This window comes from Rhinoraja longicauda, chromosome 21 (genome assembly GCF_053455715.1).
Source record: "Rhinoraja longicauda isolate Sanriku21f chromosome 21, sRhiLon1.1, whole genome shotgun sequence".
Lineage (NCBI taxonomy): Eukaryota > Metazoa > Chordata > Chondrichthyes > Rajiformes > Arhynchobatidae > Rhinoraja > Rhinoraja longicauda.
Window position 1 is genome coordinate 9,141,931 of NC_135973.1, and position 21,377 is coordinate 9,163,307.

General features: G+C 46.1%; 1 protein-coding gene across 1 annotated transcript in view; it reads right to left on the minus strand.

The window, feature by feature from the left end:
• The window catches only part of LOC144604175 (uncharacterized), a 257,398-nt gene extending 236,467 nt beyond the window's left edge, over positions 1–20,931 (minus strand). The window contains exons 1-4 of the mRNA XM_078418381.1: positions 20,828–20,931; positions 18,578–18,625; positions 11,656–11,816; positions 5,857–5,927 (exon numbers count right to left, since the gene is read on the minus strand). Of these exons, the coding sequence (XP_078274507.1) occupies positions 5,857–5,927; positions 11,656–11,816; positions 18,578–18,625; positions 20,828–20,879 (332 nt within the window). The 5' untranslated portion in view covers positions 20,880–20,931. The remainder of the gene's footprint in view (positions 1–5,856; positions 5,928–11,655; positions 11,817–18,577; positions 18,626–20,827) is intronic.
• Between the last annotated feature and the right edge of the window lie 446 nt (positions 20,932–21,377).

Genomic DNA, 21,377 nt, shown 5'->3' on the forward strand with positions numbered 1-21,377 from the left:
GGGTTTTCTCAGAGATCTTCGGTTTCCTCCCACATCGCTGGTCGGCGCGGACTCGGTAGGCCAAAGGGCCCATTTCCACGCTGTATCTCTAAAGTCTAAATTCCCTTGTCTCTTTGCCTCCTAGGACTGATGTGAAGCTAAGTGCTTGATTCACTCCCTCTTTTATTGAACAGTGGTGTGCCGTTCAATTTGAAGGGATTTTTTCCTTGGGTTCCACTTACAACCCATGTAACTCAGTGCTTGACCAGTCAACCCGTGAGGATGGCGAGTTGAATAAGAAAATAACTGCAGATGCTGGTACAAATCGATTTATTCACAAAATGCTGGAGTAACTCAGCAGGTCAGGCAGCATCTCGGGAGAGAAGGAATGGGTGACGTTTCGGGTCGAGACCCTTCTTCAGTCTGAAGAAGGGTCTCGACCCGAAATGTCACCCATTCCTTCTCTCCCGAGATGCTGCCTGACCTGCTGAGTTACTCCAGCATTTTGTGAATAAAAGGATGGCGAGTTGAGTTGAGTTGAGTTGGGGTGGGTGAATACATAGTCCATTCCTTCCGATATAGTAGTGTTGCCACAAAGGCACAAATCCAAAACATCTGCAGTATTTGAATTCATGAACTGGACCGGAAATTGCCCATTGTATAAATCTGCATAACAATAAATGCAAGACAGAAGAAATAACATTAGCTCTGCTTCTCGCACGCAATATATATCCTCATAAAGGCCAGCGTTTGAACTGTAATTTCCTGTTCTTGGCAGCAGCATACCCAAGTCACGGCAGAAACCAAATCCCATACTCGCTGTGCAGAACCTGAATCCAGGAATGAGTAGGTGAACCTATGATGAGCGTTTGTCGCGCTGGGCCTGAACTCGCTGGAGTTTAGAAGACTGAGGGGGGACCTCATTGAAACATACAGCTTAGCGAAAGGCTTGGATAGAGTGGCTGTGGAGAGGATGTTTCCATTAGTGGGAGAGTCTAGGACAAGAGGTCATAGTCTCAGAATTAAAGGACGTTCCTTTAGAAAGGAGATGAGGCACGGTGGCGCAGTGGTAGAGTTGCTGCCTTACAGCGAATGCAGCGCCGGAGACCCGGATTCCATCCCGACTACGGGCGCTGTCTGTATGCTTTGTACATTCTCCCCGTGACTTGCGTGGGTTTTCTCCGAGATCTTCGGTTTCCTCCCACACTCTAAAGACGTACAGGTTTGTAGGTTAGTTGGCTCGGTGTAAATGTAAAAATTGTCCCTGGCGGGTGTAGTATAGTGTTAGTGTGCGGGGATCGCTGGTCGGCGTTGGTTTGACCCGGTGGGCCAAATTGGTTACAAGGCAATTTTGATCAGCAGAAAAAGCTACATTGTAAATTGACAAGCAGATTGAATGCTGCAGCGTCCACAAGTTCACATGGTATAGGAGCAGAATTAGGCCCATCGAGTCTGCTCCACCAATCATGGCTGATCTCTGCCTCCTAATCCCATTTTCCTGCCTTCTCCCCATAACACTGAGGAAGGATATTCTTGCTATTGAGGGCGTGCAGCGTAGGTTTACTAGGTTAATTCCCGGAATGGCGGGACTGTCATATGTTGAAAGACTGGAGCGACTAGGCTTGTATACACTGGAATTTAGAAGGATGAGAGGGGATCTTATCGAAACGTATAAGATTATTAAGGGGTTGGACACATTAGAGGCAGGAAACATGTTCCCAATGTTGGGGGAGTCTAGAACAAGGGGCCACAGTTTGAGAATAAGGGGTAGGCCATTTAGAACAGAGATGAGGAAAAACTTTTTCAGTCAGAGAGTTGTGAATCTGTGGAATTCTCTGCCTCAGAGGCAGTGGAGGCCAATTCTCTGAATACATTCAAGAGAGAGCTAGATAGAGCTCTTAAGGATAGCGGAGTCAGGGGGTATGGGGAGAAAGCGGGAACGGGGTACTGATTGAGAATGATCAGCCATGATCACATTGAATGGCGGTGCTGGCTTGAAGGGCCAAATGGCCTCCTCCTGCACCTATTGTCTATTGTCTATTGACACCCGTTCTAATCAAGAATTTGCCTATCTCTGCCTTAAAAATATCCAGTGCCTTGGCCTCCACAGCCCTCTGTGGCAATGAGTTCCACACATTACCTACCCTCTGACCAAAGTTCCTCCTCGCCTCCTTTCTAAAAGAGCCCCCTTTAATTCTGAGGCTGTGACCTCTGGTCCTAGACTCTCCCGCCAGTGGAAACATTCTCTCCACATCCACTCTAATGCCCTTCATTATTCTACAAGTTTCAATGAACAACGATTCATTGAATATTGCGTTCAAACAATATCAATATTACCTGGAGACAAACAAAAACAAGCTTGATGTGACACTTTTGTTCAGCATCAAACAGCTTGACATCTCTCCCTGGTCCTGTTTATTTAGCATCGCTGCTGCCAGTACTACAGACTGCTAAATGCTCCAAGGAGAAAGACAGGCAAACGAATGATTAAACGTGCAAGAAACGAACTGCAGATGCTGGTTTAAACCGAAGATAGACACAAAATGCTGGAGTAACTCAGCGGGACAGGCAGCATCTCTGGAGAGAAGGAATGGGGGACATTTCAGATCATAATTGATAGGAGTAGAATTAGGCCATTCGTAACATCAAGTCTACTCTGCCATTCAATCATGGCTGATCTATCTCTCCCTCCTAACCTGCCTTCTCCCCATAACCTCTGACACCCGAACTAACCAAGAATCTATCTATCTCTGCCTTAAAAATATCCACTGACTTGGCCTCCACAGCCTTCTGTGGCAAAGAATTCCACAGATTCGCCACTCTCTGACTGAAGAAATTTATCCTCATCTTCTTAAAAGAACGTCCTTCAGAATTATACTGAAAAAGGGTCCAGCTCCACAATGTCACTTGCCTTTTTCTCCAGAGATGCTGCCTGACCTGCTAAGTTATTTTCAGCACTTTGTATCTATCTTCAGATCGTAGCCTTCCTTGTCTCTGTGTCTCCCTCTCCCCCGACTCTCAGTCTGAAGAAGGGTCTCAACCCAAAACGTCACCCATTCCTTCTCTCCAGAGATGCTGCCTGTCCCGCTGAATGACTAAACGTATTGGTTACAAAGTTATGCAGGTCAGTACTGGCCCCGACACGGTAGTACATCTCAGCACTGTCACAGGACTTCAATCGTTCCCTCGCTGCCGACAGAGGGAGGGCAGTGGGCCAAATACCAGGAGAAATTCCACAGCGCTGCCAGACCCACAACTTCCCCTCCAGAGTAGTGACAGACCACAGGCTCTCCCCCCCACCAGCCCCACCCCACTAACAGCCGCACACATCCACTCCTGCCACAAAAAGCTGGAGTAACTCAGCGGGACGGGCAGCATCCCTGGAGAGAAGGAATGGGGGACGTTTGGGGTCGAGACCATTCATTGGACGGTCGCTATCTGCCCATTACTGTCACATCAGACTCATCATTTGACAATAGATGCAGGAGGAGGCCATTCGGCCCTTCGAGCCAGCACCACCATTCAATGTGATCATGGCTGATCATTCTCAATCAGTACCCCGTTCCTGCCTTCTCCCCATACCCCCCTGACTCCGCTATCCTTAAGAGGTCTATCTAGCTCTCTCTTGAATTTGGGACCACTTCCGCTCAGAATCATCCCAGTTACTTATCTTCAACTATGGACTCTCTGGAATCACAGCTGCAAAATCCACTTACATAAAGTCAGTGGATCCAAAATAAGTTCACGTTTACACTTTACAATCTAGGAATCGGATTGCCCAAATTAATGACAGTGGAGTCACGGGATATGAGGAGAAGGCAGGATCGGGGTGCTGATTGTGGACGATCAGCCATGATCACAGTGAATGGCGGTGCTGGCTCGAAGGGCCAAATGGCCTCCTCCTGCACCTATTGTCTATTGTCTATTCCTGTAATGGTATTTAGTTGAGTTTAGAGATACAGCGTGGAAACAGGCCCTTCAGCCCACCGAGTCCATGCTGACCAACGATCTCCCGTACGCTAACTCTATCCGACTCACTAGGAACAATTTTCAGAAGCCAATTAACCTGCAAACCTGTACGACTTTGGAATGTGGGTGGAAACCGGAGCACCCAGAGAAAAACACACGTGGTCAAAGGGAGAACGTGCAAACTCCGAACAGACAGCACCCGTAGTCAGGATCGAACCTGGGTCTCCGCCGCTGTGAGGCAGCAACTCTAGCGCCACTGTGGAGCCCCAAAAGTGGGCTCAAAATCCCCAACAGAACTAGGAGGTGAGAGAATCAGCGAATCGCTTTAATTCTGCCAGCTCTCTCTCGCTGTCTGAAAGTAGGGTGAAATATACTTTAGATGAGAGACCCGACTGGGTTTAATGTTGAATCTTTCTCTTGTTGGTGTACCTAGCTCTAGGGCACAGGTTGCCAGCTCAGGCCTACCGTTACAAAGTTCTTTTCTCACAAGCTTGAAAAACCTTTAGTATTTTCCACCTGATTACTGAGTGCTGAGCCCTTGCAAGGCTCCACAGGAAATTACAGGATCACAAAATGCAAGAGCACAATTAGGCTATTTGGTCCATCGAGTCTGTATTGCCGTTCGATCGTGGCTGAGCTATTTTTCCCTCTCAATCCCATTCTCCTTCCTTCTTCCCATCATCTTCGTCACCCTTGCTAATCAAGAACCGTCAATCTACACTTTAAAAATAGACATAGACATAGAAAATAGGTGCAGGAGGAGGCCATTTGGCCCTTCGAGCCAGCACCTCCATTCATTGTGATCATGGCTGATCATTCACAATCAATAATCCGTGCCTGCCTTCTCCCCATATCCCCTGATTCCAATAGCCCCTAGAGCTCTATCTAGCTCTCTTTTAAATTCACCCAGTGAATTGGCCTCCACTGCCCTCTGCGGCAGAGAATTCCACAAATTCACAACTCTCTGGGTGAAAAAGTACCCAATGACTTGGCCTCCACCACTCTCTGTGGCAATGAATCCCACAGATTCACCACCCTCTGGCTAAAGAAATTCCTCCCCATCTCCTATCTAAGGATACGTCCTTTTATTCCGAGGCTGTGGCCTCTGGTTCAACACTCTCCCACTACAGGAAACATCCGCTCCACATCCACTATCTACGCCTTTCATATTCAGTCGGTTTTAATGAGAACCCTTCCTCATCTCCTTCCTAAAAGAACGTCCTTTAAGAGGCTAGGATCTCTAGTTCTAGACTCTCCAGTAGAGAAAGGACAGAGCATAGTTTCCACCTTCCCTCGCCCCAGTAACAAGAATCAATTTGTAGGAAGTAACTGCAGATGCTGGTTTACACCAAAGATACACAAAATACCAGAGTAACTTTACGGTGCTGGCTCGAAGGGCCAAATGGCCTCCTCCTGCACCTATTTTCTATGTTTCTAACTCAGGGGGGTCAGGCAGCATCTCAGGAGAAAAGGAATGGGCGACGTTTCGGGTCTGAAGAAGAGTCTCGACCCGAAAAGTCACCTATTCCTTTTCTCCAGAGATGTTGCCAGACCCGCTGAGTTCCTCCAGCAATGGACCTTGGGCAAAATAGAACACCATTGGAGGAACTCAGTGGGTCAGGTAGCATCTGTGGAGGAATTTAGTTGTTGATGTTTCGGGTCGGGACTCTTCTTCAGACTGCAGTTCCCGGTGTATCAGTTAACATTTGATCTATCTAGCCTTAACCATGGTATTCAGCATATCACAGAACAACTGCAATTACCCGTGACTTTATTATTGCTAAATGTAAAGGGACGGCCATCTCTCAGCACCACAGACCTGCACCAAACTAGGAGAAGTCAAAAATGCAATGTTAATGTTTAAAAAGAAAAACGTATTTCTTTTTTTAAAACGTAAGAGGATTATACCTTAGCTTCTCGTGACCTGGAACAAGCTCTTCCTTGTTTGACATCGATCCTTTAATCTTGGTTTGCCCGAGCTGAAAACAGAAATCGATCGTTCAGAAATGAAGGTTCTGCTAATCCTCTGTCAATATTTCTTCCCTCATTTCTGAAAGCCCTCGAGAATAAGGGGGTCGGCCATTTTGGACAAGAATAAGGGGTCGGCCATTTTGGACAAGAATAAGAGGTTGGCCATTTTGGACTAGAATAAGGGGTCGGCCATTTTGGACAAGAATAAGGGGTCGGCCATTTTGGACAAGAATAAAGGGTAAGCCGTTTAGGACTGCAATGAGGAAAACCTTTTTGCACCTAGAAAGTTGTGAATCTGTGGAATTCTCTGCTACAGAAGGCGGTGGAGACCAATTCACCGGATGTATTCAAGAGTTAGATATAGCTCTGAGGGCTAACCGAATCAAGGGATTATGTGGAGAAAGCAGGGTACTGGTTTTGGATGATCAGTCATGATCATGCTGAACGGTGGTGCTGGCTAAGTGGGCCAAATGGCCTACTTCTATGGGCATCTGGGACCTCAGCCAAGTGTAAAACTAACAAGGAGAATTGTTAGGATATTCCAGCAAAGGGAAGTAACATTGCTTTCCAAGTACAATAGCAGCACAGGTTGCAACACAACAAGTGAAGAAGAGACCCCAGTCTCTCCCTCGGTAGTCCAGCAAGGCCAAGGCTGATGGCTACATCATGACCGTCTGTTGCCAACCAGCAATAGAATGGCTATTCATTTCCAGTGGGGAAAGCCATATGTTAGCCTGGGAATGGGATATTTATATTCATACCTATCGAAAGGTGACAGCATGTATCATTAATTCACGCAGAAGTAACTGTGAACCGAGCACACTAGAGAAAACAAAATCAGAAGGCATTTTGCCCAGGGGAATTAAGAACCCTAATACATAGGTTTAAGATGAGCCCCTCTCTCCTTAAACCTACGCCCTCTGGTTCTTGAAAGATTTAATGGGAAGCTGAGGGGCAATTCCTTTCACACAAGGTGATGGTGGGTGTGTGGAATGGGCTGCCGGAGGAGGGAGAAGAGGCAGGTACTATAGCAATCTGTGTGTATCTGTGGAATTCTTTGCAGCAGAAGGCTGTGGAGGCAGTCAGTGGATATTTTTTTAAGGCAGAGATAGATAGATTCTTGATTAGTGCGGGTGTCAGACGTTATGGGGAGAAGGCAGGAGAATGGGGCTAGGAAGGAGAGATAGATCAGCCATGATTGAATGGCGGAGTGGACTTGATGGGCCGAATGGCCTAATTCTACTCCTATCACTTATGACCTTGTGACAGGTATACGTGGGTAGGAACGGGTTAGAGGGATATGGTTGAAACACAGGCAGGTGGGACTAGCACACATGGGGCAGCTTGGTTGGTGTGAGTAAGTTGGGCTTCTGTATGACAGTAGCAGATTTATTCACTGTAATCAGAAAAAATAATTGTCTACCACATTCACCTTCTTGATAAAGAATAATAATAATAATTACGTACAGGTATGTAGGTTAATTGACTGGGTAAATGTAAAAAATTGTCCCTAGTGGGTGTAGGATAGTGTTAATGTGCGGGGATCGCTGGGCGGTGCGGACTTGGTGGGCCGAAAAGGCCTGTTTCCGCGCTGTATATATATGATATGATATGATATATGATGATAATAATAATGCATTACATTTATATAGCGCTTTTCAAACACTCAAAGACGCTTTACAGGGATTTCTAGAACATAGAGAAGAAAATAAATAGATAAATAAGTAAACGAACAGAAAAAGGAGACAAAAGGTGAGGTGACGGTCAGTGGTTGAAGGCAGTGCTGAACAGGTGAGACTTCAGTGATGTTTTGAATGTGGTGAGTGAGGAGGAGTCTCTGACGGTTTGGGGCAGTGAGTTCCAGAAGGTGGGAGCAGCGATGGAGAAAGCCCTGTCCCCCCAGGATCTGAGTTTGGTCCGGATGGGGGGGGGGGACAGGAGGTTGGCAGCAGCAGAGCGGAGGGTACGGGTGGGAGTGTAATAGCCTCTATTACACCATCACTACTAAGAGCTTCCCACTTATGAGAAACCAGAAAAGTACAATGTATCTGAATCTCCAAGCAAAGCCTCATTAAAGATTACAGCTTGTAATTTTCTTCAGATAAATTTTGTTTTTAAATTGATGATCAAAACTTTAAATCGTCTTTTGTGCACTGATGTACAGCACTTTGGTCAACGTGGGCTGTGTTTAAACGTGCTACACAAATAAAATTGACTTGACTTGACTTTATATGGGACTGTGTAGTGCCAAAACTCAAAAGGATGATAATTCAGTCTGACATTTAATGGCATTTGAAGAAGTCCAATGAAATATCCATTTTTGCAGAGGCTTTAAATCTCTTTTTCTCTTTTTACAGACAAGCCAAAAAACATATTGTGCAAACAGCCAGCAGCTGTAAGTAGACAATAAAAGGTGACCCTGGGATTGAATGCGAGCAGGAATGCAGTTAAACATAATTGAATTAAGGGCAAAATACAACAATAAATAGAAGGGCTGTAAATGAAACTCCACCATATATCCATGCGCTGCACAAGAGATAAACTCACGCACAAACCCGGTTTGAATGAAAGAACAGGAAATTAATGTTTTATTAACAGGTCATAATCTGGTTACTGATGAGCAACTGGATTGAGCTGAACCCAATCAATCATGATTATCTACAGGGGGGAAAAAAACCCCACAATGTCGATTTGTATCATCAATCTCTTCATCGTGGTGTTGTATGTATTTGGGGGTAACAGATGGTTGGGGCAGTTTGCAAAACTTAATTTAATCAGACTTGCCAGACAAGGTTAAAAATGAATCAGAAAGTCCCAACAATGTCCAAGTTCCAATTGTTCCCATTATAATCTTTTGTTGAAATTCTACCAAAAGCGTTTTTCCAAATTGCATTATTCATCACTGCTGTGAGACCAGCCGACAGCAGGTGGTCAAGTCTGGCTTTGCGGTAAAAGGCTGGCTCCCATGCACCCCTCCCTATTTTGGGGGCGGTCTCGAGCCAAAAGCTCATCAAAGAATAACATTAGCAAATACAGCTCGTTGGTAGATCGTTTTTTCCCCCATCAGTTATTTGCTCAGTAGGTGGACACAGAATATGTTGGAGACAGGCAGCGTCTCTGGAGAAAAGGAACGGGCGACGTTTCGGGACAACACAGTTCTTTGCTCAGTACGCTCAAGTCAAACAAGTTAAAGCTAGTCCACAGAAGTGTGTCCCAACCCAAAACGTCACCTATTCATGAGTTGTGAATTTCATATCATATATCATATATATACAGCCGGAAACAGGCCTTTTCGGCCCACCAAGTCCGTGCCGCCCAGCGATCCCCGTACATTAACACTATCCTACACACACTAGGGACAATTTTTTACATTTACCCAGCCAATTAACCTACATACCTGTACGTCTTTGGAGTGTGGGAGGAAACCGAAGATCTCGGAGAAAACCCACGCAGGTCACGGGGAGAACGTACAAACTCCTTACAGTGCAGCACCCGTAGTCAGGATCGAACCTGAGTCTCCGGCGCTGCATTCGCTGTAAAGCAGCAACTCTACCGCTGTGCTACCGTGCCGCCACAAATTTGTGGAATCCTCTGCCACAGAAGGCAGTGGAGGCCAATTCACTGGATGAATTTAAAAGAGAGTTAGATAGAGCTCTTGGGGCTAGTGGAATCAAGAGATATGGGGAGAAGGCAGGCACAGGATACTGATTGTAGATGATCACAATGAATGGTGGTGCTGGCTCGAAGGGCCAAATGACCGCCTCCTGCACCTAATTTCTATGTTTCTATGTGTATAATATTTTTGGCACCCAATATGTGGCATGGACACATTACTAAAGACAGTGTCGATGCTAAAAACTAGGGTCATGGACGGGAGAGTTTCAGACTCATGATAAGTTATTATTCTGCAATAGCCGTGCTTATTTCTGTTGCTGCAAGGTGAAATATTAATATTGCATTGTTTAATAGTGTATTGTTACACGAGACAAAATGCTAGAGTAACTCAGCAGGTCTGGCAGCAGCTGAGGAGGGAATAGATAGGTAACGTTTCAGATCGGGATTCATCTTCAGACATTCATTCCCTCCACAGAAGCTGCCTGGCACGCTGTGCTACTCCAGTGCACTGCCACAAAATCGTTGTGCCTGAAGAAATTCTTTGTGCCTCAAGGGATATGGGGAGAAAGCGGGAACGGGGTACTGATCTTGGATGATCAGCCACGATCATATTGAATGGCGGTGCTGGCTCGAAGGGCCGAATGTCCTACTCCCGCACCAATTTTCTATGTTTCTAAGAATGGTCCTGACCCGAAACGGCACCTCTCCATGTTTTCCAGAGATGCTGCCTGACCCGCTAAGTTACTCCAGCACTTTTTGAGTGCTTTCCAACGCTTTCCGATTCATTTTTGACCTTGTTAGGCAAGTCCGATTAAATTCTGTTTTGCAAACTACATCTGCTACACCAAGTACAGCACATGGACAAGTGATTGAATATACAAATCAACATCATTTTTTTTTTAAACTAAAAGTTAGGTAGGTCCTGGACGACGCTCATTCAGTAAACAACACTTTCATCGGATCGTTGCCAAGACAAGCATTAGCAAGAGCAGACACAGGAAACATCAAACATTAATATTCAATGTTAAATTAAACATTAATGTCCTAATCTTGCATTCAACTGGTTTGTATGTTAGCTTCTCTCTTGTACAATTCAATCTAATTGCTCATCAGCAAATCGAAAATGCTGAAAATATAAAAGTTCAAAAGGCGTACAGGTTTCTAGGTTAATTGGCTTCGGCAAAATCGTAAATTGGCCCGTGTGGGCAGGATAGAGATAGTGCCCAGGGATCGCTGGACGGCAGGAACTCGGTGGGCCGAAGGGCCTGCTTCCGTGTTATACCTCTAAACTCTAAAGGTACAATACATCATGAAGCTAAGAGAGACGGAACACAGATGAAGTGGCCACATACATATCAACAGTTCAACAGAGCTTTATTTGTCATTTGGTACCAAGGTACCGAACGAAACTACATAGCAGTCACACACAAAAAAAGAACACAAGACACATGACCCCAACACAAACGTCCATCACAGTGACTCCAAACACCCCCTCACTGTGATGGAGGCAACAAAACTTCCACTCTCTTCCCCACGCTCATGGACAGACAGCTCGTCCCCGACCGACCCGCACAGTCCCCGCAAGGGGATGGAAGTCCCCGCGGTCGAAATGCATTTGAAAAAAAAAAAAAATCCATCCAATATTCCCCCCGCTCAACCATCCGATAGCAAAAGAGCTGCTGCCTCACAGCGCCAGAGACCCGGGTTCGATCCTGACTACTGGTCCAGAGTTTGCCCATTTCTCCCTGTGACCATGTGGGTTTTCTCCGGGTGCTCCGGTTTCCTCCCACATTCCAAAGACGTGCAGGTTTGTACGTAAAATGGCTTCTGTAAATTGCCCCCAGTGTGTAGGATTTGGAAGTAGGACAACATAGCAATGCTACACAGGTATCACAAGATGCTGGAGTAACTCAGCGGGTCAGGCAGCATCTCAGGAGAGAAGGAACGGGTGACGTTTCGGGTCGAGACCCTCCTTCGGACTGAATGCTATGCGGGTGATCGACAGGTTGGCGTGGAATCAGTGGGCCCATTTACACGCTGCATCTCTAAACTAAAACGCTAAAACTAAATAAAACATTGTGCTGAAGGTAACAAAGACTACGGTCAAATCATAAAACCTACCGTTAAGATGAGGTGGCACTTGTCAAGAATATCGATGTTCACCGAACATTCAACCGTCAGCCCACCACTGTCATGAGAATTTCCTTGCAAGAAGGTATTTCCAACCGTCGTGTACTCGTAGGTATACCGGAATCCTTTCTGGTATTTCAGATAATTGGTGCCTAAAACAAATAACAACATTTCAGCAATCTGGACACCGTGGGCAAGTTGGGCCAATTGGCCCGTTTCCATGCTGTATGACTCTCTCTACAGCACTTAATTTTTTAAATGGTACTTTTAAAACTGTGCAATAATAAATGGCACATAATGTGAATTTGTGATTCCTTTATTCTAGATTTTAAAAAGGGATAATGACTGGCAGAGGCACAAGAAACTGCAGATGATGGAATGTCGTGCAAAAATATAAAATGCTGGTGGAACTCAGCGGGTCAGGTGGCATCTGTGGAGTTAAGAAACAGACGATGGTTCAGGTTGGGACCTTCAGTGATTAGACAGAAAGGCAGCCAGCATCGCCGGAGACTCGCACCACCCCGGCCACACTCTCATTTCACTCCTGCCAACGGGAATAGACAATAGACAATAGGTGCAGGAGGAGGCCATTCGGCCCCTCGAGACAGCACCACCATTCAATGTGATCATTCTCAATCAGTACCCCGTTCCTGCCTTCTCCCCATACCCCCTGACTCCGCTTTCCTTAAGAGCTCTATCTAGCTCTCTCTTGAATGCATTCAGAGAATTGGCCTCCACTGCCTTCTAAGGCAGAGAATTCCACAGATTCACAACTCTCTGACTGAAAAAGTTTTTCCTCATCTCAGTTCTAAATGGCCTACTCCTTATTCTTAAACTGTGGCCCCTTGTTCTGGACTCCCCCAACATTGGGAACATGTTTCCTGCCTCTAACGTGTCCAACCCCTTAATAATCTTATACGTTGCGATAAGATCTCCTCTCATCCTTCTAAATTCCAGTGTGGGAAGGTACAGGAGCCTGAAAAAACTATAACATCCAGGTTCAGGAGTAGCTTCCTCGCTACAACCATCAGGCTATTAAACACTACAACCTTCAAACTACATAGACTGGGGGGCATTGGTTTTGTCTTTGCTATATATATATATATATATATATATATATAAATATAGAACGTTTTTGTCGTTTCTTATGGCGTACTATTTTGAAGGGTCTCGACCCAAAACGTCACCCATTCCTTTTCTGACTGACCCTCTGAGTTACTCCAGCATTTTGTGTCCATCTTCAGTGTAAACCAGCATCTGCAGTTCCTTCCGACACATACTACATTTACATACAGGAATCAGAGCATATGACAGTATAATAAAGGGGATTTATTTCAAAGGAATGTAGACACAAAACGCCGGAGTGACTCAGTGGGTCAGGCAGCATCTCGGGAGAGAAGGAATGGGTGACGTTTTGGGTCGAGACCCGAAACGTCACCCATTCCTTCTCCCCCGAGATGCTGCCTGACCCGCTGAGTTAATTATTAAGGGGTTGGACACGTTAGTGGCAGGAAACATGTTCCCAATGTTGGGGGAGTCCAGAACCAGGGGCCACAGTTTAAGAATAAGGGGTAGGCCATTTAGAACTGAGATGAGGAAAAACTTTTTCAGTCAGAGAGTTGTGAATCTGTGGAATTCTCTGCCTCAGAAGGCAGTGGAGGCCAATTCTCTGAATGCATTCAAGAGAGAGAGCTGGATAGAGCTCTTAAGGATAGCGGAGTCAGGGGGTATGGGGAGAAGGCAGGAACGGGGTACTGATTGAGAATGATCAGCCATGATCACATTGAATGGCGGCGCTGGCTTGAAGGGCCGAATGGCCTCCTCCTGCACCTATTGTCTATTGTCTATTGAGTTACTCCAGCGTTTTGTGTCTACATTTGATTTAAATCAGCATCCGCAGGGGGTTTTTTCCTACTTTATTACGTTTATATATATATATATATTGTGCAAGTAAGAATTTCATTGTTTTGCTTCAGGGCATCTGACAATAAAACAGTCTAGACTTGCCAATGACTGATATCTTTTTGTGCTTTCAAAATGAAGGTGATATTAAAGGAATACATTCAGCTCACTCTAATATGAACTGATAGCGTTTCAATGAAAATGTCATACCATTGAAAACAGAAAGCATGATATATGCGTGTCTACCAATGCTGCTGGGGATGGCTATTGCCCTTACATCAAGCCCTCCAATTTTCCTTGACTGGCCCAACTGTAAATGCTCACTAATGCCACTCCTCCCCTCAACTCCCACCCTCAAAAAAAGCAAACTCACCGAGGACACCCATTCCTTCTCTCCCGAGATGCTGCCTGACCTGGGTCTGAAGAAGGGTCTCGACCCGAAACCTCACCCATTCCTTCTCTCCTGAGATGCTGCCCGACTCGCTGAGTTACTCCAGCTTTTTGTGATACCTTCGATTTGTACCAGCATCTGCAGTTATTTTCCTACACCAGACTGTGAAATCAGTTTAGTTTAGAGTTACTGCATGGAAACAAGCCTTTTGGCCCACTGTTCACACTAGTTCAATGATATTCCATTTTTTCATCCACTATCTACGCACAAGAGGGCAATTTGTACAGAGGCCAATTAACCTACAAAAACCCGCACGTGTTTGGGATGTGGGAGGAAACTGAAGCAATAGACAATAGACAATAGGTGCAGCAGGAGGCCTTTCGGCCCTTCGAGCCAGCACCGCCATTCAATGTGATCATGGCTGATCATTCTCAATCAGTACCCCGTTCCTGCCTTCTCCCCATACCCCCTGACTCCGCTATCCTTAAGAGCTCTATCTAGCTCTATCTTGAATACAGGCAGAGGAAACCAACGCAGTCACGGGGAGAACGTGCAAACTCCACAGAGACAACACCCGAGGTCAGGATCGAACCCTGGTCGCTGGCACGGGGAGACAGGAGCTCTACCAGTAACTACTGCCCAGTTACATGAAGGTTTCGGGTTTCTGTTCAAAGATCACCATTCCGTGCTAGACCGTTTCCCTCTCCACAGATGCTGCCCGACCCGCCGAGTGTTTCTATTTTTAGTACTCAGCAAAAATTGTTTACTCGATTCAACTGCAATTGGTTTTCAGTACAAGATTTAGTCACGCAACCGGGATATATATATATACACACATGGTTGTGCCGTGCATTTGAATGAGGATTTTAGCAGAGCCTACAGAATATTAAATAGCTTGGCAAGAGCACATAAAATGAGGCATTTAAAAAATGCAGCCAGACAACTGTAATAAAAGCAGGGGAAACAACAAGTGCTGGAGTTACTCAATAGGTCAGGCAGCATCTGTGGAAGAAAATGGATAGGTGACATTTCAGGGTGGTCACGTTGAGCCTGGTGAAGGGTCCCGACCCGAAACATCCCTCCATGGATAGACACAAAAATGCTGGAGTAACTCAGCGGGACAGGCAGCATCTCTGGAGAGAAGGAATGGGTGACGTTTCGGGTCGAGACCCTCCCTCAGACTGAGAGTCGGGGCGAGGGATTCCGTTGCCTGACCTCGCTGAGTTACTCCAGCACTTTGTGTTTTGCTCAAGATTCCATCATCTCCAGTTCTTGGCTTCTCGAATAATAAAAAAGAAATCTATTCCAGAGACGGGGTAGTCACGGTAAGAATTGGCGTATGTAACACTTTTATAACATGAATTTATTTCAAAGGAGCCAGCCAGTCATGGCAGGAATCGGAGTATGTGACAGTATAATAAAGGGGATTTATTTCAAAGGAATGTAGACACAAAACGCTGGAGTAACTCAGCGGGTCAGGCAGCATCTCAGGAGAGAAGGAATGGATGACGTTTCGGGTCGAGACTCTTCTTCAGATTGATGTCAGGAGGGCGGGACAAAGGAAGGATATAGGTGGAGACAGGAAGATAGTCTGAAGAAGGGTCTCGACCCGAAACATCGCCCGTTCCTTCTCTCCCGAGATGCTGCCTGACCCGCTGAGTTACTCCAGCATTTTGTGTCTAACATTCGATTTAAACCAGCATCTGCAGTTTTTTTTCCCCTACTTTATTTCAAAGGGTAATGCCAATAAGAATCAGGAGTGTATAAAACTACACCGAGCTAGAGTGGACACACTAATAATGATGAATGGTAATTCAGAACAAGAACGTGAGTCTACATTAATCATTTTCCTTTCACTTTGAAGTGCCACGCAGCTTGCCCCAGTGACTGGAGGGATTGTTGCAGGGCTAGACTAATCTAGCATTGACTTCATTTTACACAAGCCGTTTTGAGCGACTAATGTACGTCTGTCGTCTCTTCATTCAGTGAGCCTGAGGACACGCCCCACTGGCCCGTCTGTGTGGGGAGAGGGAACTGACCCTGCGGGGCACTGCAGAGGCAGAGAACACCCTGTGAAGCACACTGCTCAAAACGTGGCCAATGGAATGTTGGCCTTCATAACAAGAGGAGTTGAGTATAGGAGCAGAGGTCCTTCTGCAGTCGTACAGGGCCCTAGTGAGACTGCACCTTGAGTACTGTGTGCAGTTTTGGTCTCCAAATTTGAGGAAGGATATTCTTGCTATTGAGGGCGTGCAGCGTAGGTTTACTAGGTTAATTCCCGGAATGGCGGGACTGTCATATGTTGAAAGGCTGGAGCGATTGGGCTTGTATACACTGGAATTTGGAAGGATGAGAGGGGATCTTATCGAAACGTATAAGATTATTAAGGGGTTGGACACGTTAGAGGTAGGAAACATGTTCCCAATGTTGGGGGGAGTCCAGAACAAGGGGCCACAGTTTAAGGGGTAGGCCATTTAGAACTGAGATGAGGAAAAACTTTTTCAGTCAGAGAGTTGTGAATCTGTGGAATTCTCTGCCTCAGAAGGCAGTGGAGGCCAATTCTCTGAATGCATTCAAGAGAGAGCTAGATAGAGCTCTTAAGGATAGCGGAGTCAGGGGGTATGGGGAGAAGGCAGGAACGGGGTACTGATTGAGAATGATCAGCCATGATCACATTGAATGGCGGTGCTGGCTCAAAGGGCCGAATGGACTCCTCCTGCACCTATTGTCTATTGTGCCCTGGCTCCAGGCTCGAATTTATTATTGTCACCTGTACCATCAGATAATACCGAATTAACTCAGCGGGACAGGCAGCATCTCTGGAGAGAAGGAATGGGTGACGTTTCGGATCGAGACCCTTCTTCAGACAGACATCTCGGGTTGAGACCCTTCTTCAGTCTGAAGAAGGGTCTCGACTTGAAACGTCACCCATTCCTTCTCTCCAGAGATGCTGCACGTTCCGCTGAATTACTCCAGCTTTTTATGTCTATCTTTGGTTTAAACCAACATTTGCCGTTCATTCCAACACAGATAATACCGGAGAGGCACAAATCCCTGGAGTAACTCGGCAGGTCAGGTAGCATCTATGGAGGAAAGAAGGGTTGAGAAGTCTGAAGAAGGGAATCACTCATTCCTTTTCTCCAGAGATGCTCCCTGGCCCGCTGAGTTACTCTGGCCTGTCGTGGCCGGTAGAGTTGCTGCTTCACAGCGCCAGAGACGTGTGTGTGTGTGTGTGTGTGTGTGTGTGTGTGTGTGTGTGTGTGTGTGTGTGTGTGTGTGTGTGTGTGTGTGTGTGTGTGTGTGTGTGTGTGTGTGTGTGTGTGTGTCTCTGTCTGTGTGCGTGTGCGTGTGCGTGTGTGTCTCTCTCTCTCTCTCTCTCTCTCTCTCTCTCTCTCTCTCTCTCTCTGTCTGTGTGTGTGTCTCTCACTCTGTCACTGTGTGTGTGTGTGTGTGTGTGTGTGTGTGTGTGTGTGTGTGTGTGTGTGTGTGTGTGTGTGTGTGCGTGTGCGTGTGTGTGTGTGTGCGTGTGCGCGGAGTTTGCACGTTTTCATAAGTTCAAAGGTTCTCGGAGCAGAATGAGGCTGTTCAGCCCATCAAGTCGACTCTACCATTCAATCACGGCTGATCTATCTTTCCCTCTCAACTCCATGTTCTCACCTTCTCCCCATAACCCTGACTTCCCCATGGCTGCGTGTGTTTCCTCCGGCTTCTTCCCACATTCCAAAGACGTGCGGGTTTGTCGGCTAAATTGCCTCTGTGAATTTCCCCCTGGTGTGCAGTGTATGTTGTGGACGAGAAAGTGGGATAACATAGAACTAGTACTTTGAACGTGAGATCGGTGGTCGGAGTGATTGCCACTTTCTGCCATGCAGTATCTCTAAACACAGAGTGGTGGCAGCTTCCTGCCCCAATCACCATGAGACGGATGTGGAGGCCAAGTCAATGGGTGTTTTTAGGCGGAGATTGACAGACTCTTGATTAGTAAGGGTGTCAGGGGTTATGGGGAGAAGGCAGGAGAATGGGGTTGAGAGGGAAAGATAGATCAGCCGTGATCGAATGGCGGAGAAGACTCGATGGGCCGAATGGCCTAATTCTGTTCCTAGAACTCATGAACATCATCAATGTTCATCATAGATGCACAGAATCTCTTGCCCAGAGTAGGGGAATTGAGGACCAAGGGTTCAAGATGAAGGGGAAAAGGTTTAATAGGAATCCGAGGGGTAACTTTTTCGCACAGAGGGCGGTGGGTGCATGGAACAAGCTGCCAGAGGAGGTAGTTGAGGCTGGGACTATCCCAACGTTTAAGAAACAGTTAGACAGGTACATGGATAGGACAGGTTTGGAGGGATATGGACCAAGCGCAGGCAGGTGGGGCTAGTGTAGCTGGGACATTGTTGGCCGGTGTGGGTAAATTGGGCCGAAGGGCCTGTTTCCACACTGTATCACTCTCACGACTAATCCGGAAAGACCAGGAGTTGTAGGAAATTTGGTTTAAAATCTTACTTTGCAGAAAGCACCGAGCAATTGTTACTGAAGTGTGTGTTTGGGCCGCACTGCCCAATCTGTGCACAAATTAACGAGCCTACTGTGACAATGTGGTCAGACGGGCGTGATACCTACCGGTGCAGACGGCCACACAGTTACCTGGCCCCGGCTTGGCTGCATGACCTGCAAAGTAAAAGAGAAAGAGGAGACAATTAGCCCCATCTCAACCAACTCCTGTTCACCGCGGATAGACACACAACATGCTGGAGTAACTCGGCGGGTCAGGCAGCATCTCTGGAGAGAAGGAATGGGTGACGTTTCGGGTCAGACTGATCACCCATTCCTTCTCTCCGGAGATGCTGCCTATCCCAGCTGAGTTACTCCAGCATTTTGTGCCTATCTTCGGTTTAAACCAGCATCTGCAGTTCCTTGCTACACATATCCAGTTCACCGCTAGGAAACTTCTCCACAGATAGGTTAGAGCGATCACAGAGGGGAAAAGTTTGTGCCTTTTGATTACAAAGTTCAATGGGCGAGGGGGGGGGTCACCGTTTCACTATCCAAAGAAGCCGACCCAGAGAGAACCAGCCGATGGAAGGCCAATGTAGCCCTTTCTGATAAATGATTAGATTTGCCACAAAGTGCTGGAGTAACTCAGCGGCTCAGGCAGCATCTCTGGAAAACATGATCATACGGCCACCTGTCCACCTGTCCACCTTCTCCAGAAATGCTGCCGGACCTGCTGAGTTACTCCAGCATGTTGTGTCTTTTTACTTTGTAAATCAGCATCTGCAGTTCCTTGCGTCAAGTAATTATATTGCTTTGGGGGTAACGGAGGCATAATAGAAACATAGAAAATAGGTGCAGGGGGGGGCCATTTGGTCACATTCATTGTGATCGTGGCTGATCATCCACAATCAGTAACCCGTGCCTGCCTTCTCCCCACATCCCTTGATTCCGCTTCACGGGGGCACAAATGTGACACTTTGCCCCAATAATCCCAGAATGAATTCCAGAATGGTCTGAAGAAGGGTCTCGACCCGAAACGTCACCCATTCCTTCTCTCCTGAGATGCTGCCTGACCTGCTGAGTTACTCCAGCATTTTGTGTCTACCTTCGATTCCAAAATGAATATACTCACTTACAAATCCGTTTATTGCATCGCATGAGAGTATGTTCGCTGGTCGTGTGTGTGTGTGTGTGTGTGTGTGAGTGTGTGTGAGTGTGTGCGTGTGAGAGTGTGTGTGAGTGTGTGAGTGAGTGTGTGAGTGAGTGTGTGAGTGAGTGTGTGAGAGTGTGTGTGTGTGAGAGTGTGTGTGTGAGAGTGTGTGTGTGAGAGTGTGTGTGTGAGAGTGTGTGTGTGTGTGTGTGTGTGAGGGAGTGTGTGTGTGTGTGAGTGTGTGTGTGAGGGAGTGTGTGTGTGTGTGTGTGTGTGTGTGTGAGAGAGTGTGAGAGTGTGTGTGTGAGAGTGTGTGTGTGAGAGTGTGTGTGTGTGTGTGTGAGAGAGAGTGTGTGTGAGTGTGAGTGTGTGTGTGTGTGTGTGTGAGTGTGTGAGTGTGTGTGTGTGTGTGTGTGTGTGTGTGTGTGGGTGTGTGTGTGTGTGAGTGTGTGTATGAGAGTATGTTCGCTGGTCGTGTGTGTGTGTGAGTGTGTGTGAGAGTGAGTGAGAGTGTGTGTGAGTGAGTGTGTGTGTGTGTGTGAGTGTGAGAGTGTGAGTGTGAGTTCAATATATCCCCCATTCGCCTCCACGTTTATTCCCATTTATTTGCGTTGCCAGAACTAATTATGCAACTTTCCAAAAATCTACTTTCCCAAAGACAGTTTTTTTTTTAAAACAACATTTATTGCTGATCGTCAAACGCCTACTTCAAGGAAAAAAGCTGCCTCTCCCAGAACTGAGGAAGGGTCTCGACTCGAAACATCACCCATCCCTTCTCTCCAGAGATGCTGCCTGTCCCGCTGAGTTACTCCAGCATTCTGTGTGTAACAGTGATCCAATTGCTCTGTAGCAAATCACTGCTCGCACACGCTGCACTTTACAAATCGAAGGTATTTATTCACAAAATGCTGGAGTAGAGTAACACGCTGCACTTTACAAATCCTTGTCCCAAAAGTCACAGAGACAAACACAGAGGGATTACAGTTTAGTTGTTCAGGGGCGAAGTTGGATGTGCCTTTTAAACCTTCTCCCTCCACCCTCCCATCTCATTTTAAGATGCATTTTTGTCCAACAATTAAAGGGTTGGTATTGAGCAGAGAATCTCCTAACAGAATGGACAAGTCCAGGCTGAAGACTCATTTTTCCTCTCTGACTGTATAGAAGCACAGAGAGAGAGAGAGAGAGAGAGAGAGAGAGAGAGAGAGAGAAAACAGGGCAGCACTTACTTGCAATGGTGCTGAGAACCGCACAGAGAATCAGAACCAGCGGCAGTCTCATCGTTGTCACAAGAGTAAGCTTGCATTGAACTCTGGAGTCGTGAACAGTGGCTTCAGAACAGCCAGCCGGCCACCCCGAGGTATTGGATACTCACTCACACACACTCTCTCTCTCCACCACGCGTGAGATGAGTGAGGACAGCTGAAAACTTTCCCCCCAATCCCAGCCCTCTTCTGCAGGCTGCCTAATGGTTTCATTGGTTTAAAACACAAATTAACACTGGCGGAAAAGAAAATTTTGTGATATATGTGATATAATTTTTATACTATAATTTGCAGGAGAAAATTATAATTTGTTGTATATATTTCTGAATTATATTTATATATATTATATATATGTATATATATATATATATATATATAATTAATTCATTCAGAAATATATATAACACATTCTGTGATATAATATTTATGATAATATAAAACATTATATATTATGTATATATTAAATGCTATATATGTGATATTATAAATTTTATATAATAAACATGTTATATTA